Source organism: Rhipicephalus microplus, chromosome X (genome assembly GCF_043290135.1).
Source record: "Rhipicephalus microplus isolate Deutch F79 chromosome X, USDA_Rmic, whole genome shotgun sequence".
NCBI classification, from domain to species: Eukaryota; Metazoa; Arthropoda; class Arachnida; order Ixodida; family Ixodidae; genus Rhipicephalus; species Rhipicephalus microplus.
Window position 1 is genome coordinate 268,252,692 of NC_134710.1, and position 5,907 is coordinate 268,258,598.

At 42.6% G+C, this 5,907-nt stretch overlaps 1 protein-coding gene across 1 annotated transcript; it reads left to right on the forward strand.

Moving 5' to 3' along the window:
* The first annotated feature begins 323 nt into the window (after positions 1-323).
* LOC119161532 (uncharacterized) lies at positions 324-5,585 on the forward strand. Its single transcript, XM_037414055.2, has 2 exons — positions 324-602; positions 4,972-5,585. Exons 1-2 carry the CDS (start codon positions 442-444, stop codon positions 5,306-5,308), a joined length of 498 nt encoding a protein of 165 aa, XP_037269952.1. The 5' UTR covers positions 324-441; the 3' UTR covers positions 5,309-5,585.
* The last annotated feature ends 322 nt before the right edge of the window (positions 5,586-5,907 follow it).

Genomic DNA, 5,907 nt, shown 5'->3' on the forward strand with positions numbered 1-5,907 from the left:
TAGAGAAAGAACAACTTCTCTTACGACACATACCCATGGTGGCCCGCGTTTACAAGTGTGATTCCAAAATCAGTTGCCAATTTTAAAACTTGTTTTCTTAAAGAAACTAAATGAATTTCTGTTGTATAATTTGGCACAAATCACCATGATATTGTCAATAACACATATTCAAAGTTTCAATTAAATAAGTCAATATCTAAAAAACGCCGGAGTTCACCTCTAAACCCTGAGACTATTCTATCCAAACCCTTTAGCAGATGGCAGCAGCGACTACCCCGCCACAAGGAGTACTGGAATAACTAGTTCCATTTGAAGTCTCTTCCGGAAGTGAGGTAACGCAGGCGTGCCGCACCACTGGGTGACGACTGCTGCTCCTGCCGAGATCGTGCTGCCGACAAGTTTCGCTTTTCCTTTAACAAACTGCCGTGAAATCGGATCAGGATGTCGACACCTGACGAAGGCACGCCAACCTTTAGACAATGGATAGCGCGGCTTCCCCCGTTCACGGCAGACAACATCTACAAAGTGTACCTGCCAATCGCTGGAGCAGTCAGCTACTGCACGTTTTCGGTCACCGTTTTCATACCGGAGCTGTTATCGAGGTAAGTTCCAAGCGTGCTCCCCCTACTCTTCAAGTACAAACCTTGCTTTCTCAATTGGTGTCCAATAGCAAAGTGTCTTGCGGCTTAGATTGGGAGTTTCTGCCGATTTCAGCTAGTGACCTAGGACGCTCTTTAGCGGTCATTCCTGAATGAAGCGGAAGGATAGTGACATTTTATGCGATGTCCGTGATTGTTGGTTTTTTCGTGCAGGACAGTCACCTTTTAGTGTTGCGTGTTGTCCTTGAAATTTTCATGAGTTTGAAGTTTTTTTCCGCAGTGACCAGTAATCAGTAATCGTGCAAGTGAAGACGCGGCGTTCGCCTTGTCTGTAGCTACATATACAGAGAGGACTATTTAACGTTTCTCAGGATGCGCCTGCTCGGCTTACTGATTTTTTAATTGCTGCTTCCAACTGAATTTCCATCAAGGCACGTTTGTTACCGTAGGAGTACCTATTCACAGATTGCTGCAAGAGTGATGTGATAGAGCTGTCATAACCTCCAACTGAACTCAAAGCTGTTGCGCTTACCCGAGTGCCCGAAGAATCAACAACTGCAAGGTGGAAGAAATACAGACGTGAATACCACAGAATAAATAAATAAAGGTGGAAACAGGTGCACTTACAACAACTAGGAAGCTGCGAATCTGGAGCACTGGACAAATTCCAAAGTTTAAAAATGTATGGTGTGCCAGGGACAGAGGTTCCATGAAGTTTTCTGTCCAACTCTTTTTATACGGGATAAATTGACTCAGTGAAAGCACACAGCATAAGCTCTGCATACTTCGTTTGATATATAGTGAGATGCTGGTGTGCAATGAGAGGCACACTGAATTAGACATAGCTGAAAAGGCACATGACACGAGCTCTGTGCACTTCATTGTACATCACCCACAATGCTAGCTTAGAAGGTAAGGTGCTGCACTGTAAAGCCTGAGAAGGTGGGTTCAATTTCTGGCCGTGGTGGTGGAATTTCAATTCGAGGGAATGCAACACAATGCTCATGCACTAAACTTAGATGCATTATGCTCATGCACTAGACTACATGCACTTAGAATTACAGCCCAATATCAAGATACGATTATGAAACAAGCTCTAGTGAGGCATTAGATTATTTTTGGTGACGTAGTGCTCATAGATATCAAGCATAACAGAAGAAACACAACACAGATACTGTGTCTTATCTGCTTAAGTGCTTAGCCAATTGTCAGCATTAGTAGGGGTTATTGCATTTAGCCCACATTGAGATGCAGCCTCCACAGCCGGGAATCAAACCCACAACAATGAACTTAACAACACGACACCCCAGCCTGTTTACACCACGCACATTTATCACAGGTTCACAATAGCTGACAGCAATATCACATGGGAAGATACTCTTGCATTGGGCAGCCAGCTGTGAGCATTATGTGAACATTCACAAGCCATACTTTGGCCACTCTTAATATGTGGACATTGTTCTCTTTAGTGTGCTTTCCACTTGTAACTTTTAATGCTGATCAGCCTGTTAATTGAAGTTTCTTCTTCAGGCAGCAGTTTTATTTCACAAAAATGATTTCTTAAAGGGACAAACTAAAGAGGTATGATGACTTGGTTTGTATTGACCATGTTTTTCTAATGCCATATTTCAATGCCATATTTTTCACCATTAAAGTTCATTATTAGCAGAGAAAGTCAAGGCTGAAGTTTCATTTTAAAATTTTGCACTAAAATCTTCGTGGGTGTCATAAAAAATTTCAAAATGTATTTTCGGAAACTTCGTATGCCAAGCCTATGGCACCCACAAATTACGACGTACTTCATATTTATCGATTGGAAGCTACGTGGGACCCAGTGGATGCCTTCAAAATTTCTTATGTTACGGTGCTTAGTGCGGAATCTCAAAGTGGTGTCACTATCCACATTTTCTTTTTGCGCGCTTTCTCACTTACTAGCGTCATGTCGCGGTAAGAGTGGTATTTTTGGGTTTGTGAAATTTTACTTTACTAATACAGGAAAAATCGTTTTGCTCTTTAGTGTCCCATTAAGTATAAAAAAAAAGGAAAGATAGGCAAGTTCACAGCTTAGCTGTGAGCTTGCCCGTCTTTTGGGATTGAGCCTGCGATTTCTTTTGATGAAGCATTATTGACTATCGTGACAGCCCTGTGTATGCAATAAGACATGCATGTGCTTTTTAGTGAAGCACATTGGCAGCACAATGTGCTACAAAGACTCTTCAATTGTCAATATGTTATATTTTAGAAAAGTTGGCACCTCTTCCTATAAGGCTCCTATGATGTGGACATGAGAAGACAAAGACAAAGGGAAGAAAGTACATACATACTGGTGCTCATTGCAGCCTGTCATTGAAAGTATGTACTTGGTGCTTAGAATACTTTGTGCAATGGTTAATATATATGCCATAATATGTCAAACTTTAAATTGTTACATTTGTTGTCTGAAAATTGCTCTTCTAGTTCGCTCGATGAAGCTCTCTTTAATTAGAAAAAAAAAAGCTTCACGCTAATATAGCTAGTACTTTCTCATAAGCTTGTCTTGTCGACTAGTATCTTGTATTGGCCCTTAGTATTTTTAGAAGATTTTACATAATCTCAGTAAGAAACTTTGTTAACTCCAGTACTATGATGGTTTTGCTACAAGTGTGTTCGAAGTAAAATATAACAAATCTGGATAAAGCAAATTATTCTGTCAATTAAATGGACATAACTTACAGAGCAATGCTCTTGTAATACAATTGTTGCATAAGTACAGTAGACTCTCATTGAATGAAAATCTGTTAAATGGAACTGCTGCCTAAATGTAACAACTGCTTCCAGCACAATTGGTTTCTTACTTGGAGTCTCCACTACTGTTCATCTCTCGGTAAATTAACTCCTGTTAAACGGAAAACATTTTGATTCATTCATTTATTTTACCTTAAAGACCCCGCAGGGGTGTTACATAATGGTGGAGTATACAATATGAACATGAAAAAAACTTACAGAGACTGTTCAGGAAAAAAAATCTTGTTGATGCGTCCGTGAAGGCAGTTGAGGTGGCGATGGAAGCGATGTGGTGAGAAGGCTGTTCCTCCCCACATCGCTTCCGTTGGTCCTGTTCCTTTAGGGTCCATTTAAGGAGTCTACTGTGATTAGTCGTTAGACATACCTAGCTTGGGAGTGTGCGTTGCCAACACCAGAAAGCCACTTGCTGCTATAAACGGGGGAGAGACCTGCTTTTAAAATTGTTGCTTAATTTGTTTGGAGCATGTATGTACGTGGGGAAGTGATTTTAAATGTAAAGAAGAGAAAAGTGAGCCCCGTAGCTGTCTCTCAGGGGGAGGACACCTCAACAGTAGCTCACGAGGGGTGGGAGTAAAGGAGGGATTAAAAGGATAGGATTGAAAGGCAAAGAGATAGAGAGAGAGGAAGGAGAGAGCAAGGCACGGGGACAGCGAACGACAGAAGTGAGGAGAAGATAAGAAAGATGGAGATGGTCGCAGGAGTCCGAGGACGGGGCACCAGTGGCGACAGCTCTTGTCGGTGACAGGAGATGGCGTAGGGCGAATCCAGTCGGCCAGAGCTACGCTGTCGTCGTCGTTGGGGGCTGATGTCAGGAAATGGCGTAGGACCAGCCCATTAGGCCAGAGCAGCGCTGTCATCGGAGATTGCGAGGGCACAACCGGTCAGCACGGAATCCAGCGAACAACTTTGCTTTTGCTATTGGGCAGGTTCACCAGAACTTCTGGAGACAGCTGGCCCAGTGAATCTGACTTCTTGTCACTGGAGTCGCATGCACACTTGCAAGCACTTTTTTGATGCCTTGGAAAGGGCCATATGAGCAAGCACACATGCTGTGTGGCTCTGTGATGATGAAACTTTAAACATTGATGCCTTGCTGAGTATATGGCATTACAAGACAATACACCAGTGTGCTTATAATCCAGTGAGGTGTGCTTCGTTAGAGTGGCTGTATAATGTTGATGGCCATATGAATATAGTAGTCCATCAAAGCACAAAATAACAAACTGTAGCGCATGTCATAGACCAATATCAGACTTTCACATGCCTGTGGGTAATGCATAATCTACCGCTAACTTAATCTTCACTTAATCTGTGCAGTTGGCCCTATATTTGTCCTTGTGAATATGCCTTAATGATAACATCCCATTGCAAAGAGTGGTGCATATTGTGTTTATGATGCTTCACGACTGGCAGTTCATGTATTAGTGTCTATTGTTTAGGTATAAAATATTCCATTTAGGTTCTGCCATTTCATTTCACATTTGATGTATGAAATGCTTGTCAATCATATACAGGGTTGAATTTCTCAGCAGTTGTGTTTGCAGATGTACATATGTGATATTTGAATGCCTCTTCTGTCCTTGTGCAGGCTGTACCCTGACCAGAGTGTGACAGTGGCAAACTGTCTTCTCTTCAATTCACATCTTGGCACCGGGCTGTACGTCTACTTTCGTCCGCACATGACACGAGCTCCACCGTACCACCGCATCATGTACAGTGCCTACCAAGCAGTTCTCTTCAACTTTGGCTCAGTGCTTCTTTGGGCTGTCACGAAGTCACTTCTACCCAACTCCAACCTTGTGCGCTCACTTTTTGCGGCTTCCACTTCAGCTTGCTTTCTTGCCATCGGCATGGAGTACCTAGAATTCCTCGACACTCCTGCGGAGGAGGAATTTTCACCGTCAGCAACCTCGCCACGCTGCTAGGAGGATGTGTTACCATCTTCCTATAGAAACATGCACCTCTACCAGCTTGAGTTAGGTTTTTGCTGGTGCCTGTCAATGCTGGCATGAATGGGTCTTGGTATCAGTAAGATGTTCCGCAGTGAGATCTGTTTGAGAAGTCAAGATTGCTTTGTCTCTTGTCTAAAGCTCCCTGTAAGCCTTAATATATGTGTCTTGAAACTGCAGGGATCATAAGGTCATTACCATTTATGGGCCTCATCTTGAGTGGATATGAATTACACCTGCGTTTCATGTTGCACACACTGTCATAGTGAGTTACTACCTATTTTCTGAGAGCTGTACAAATATATTTTTTAATTACTGGTCCTAATGTGAGATTCACTTTGTAGTGATGTAGCTCATTGAAGACTGTAATCGAAGGCAAGTTATTGCCTGAAAAACACACTGCTATGTGTCAGTGCCTAAGCATCGGGCCCTTGTCCGTGACTCAGAGTGTATGCAGGCAGCTATGCAGATGTGTGCCGGTTTTGGTAGCGTGTAACTGTGAATGCAGAAGCTGACTAGAACTGCCAATTCTTGAGATTTGTTTCTGCATCACTATTATTGAAAACTAGGTGTAG

Coding starts and splice junctions, on each gene's coding strand:
- LOC119161532 (XM_037414055.2), top strand. CDS start 442: ATGTCGACACCTGACGAAGGCACGCCAACCTTTAGACAATGGATAGCG. Junction 603..4,971: donor ATACCGGAGCTGTTATCGAG/GTAAGTTCCAAG, acceptor GTCCTTGTGCAG/GCTGTACCCTGACCAGAGTG.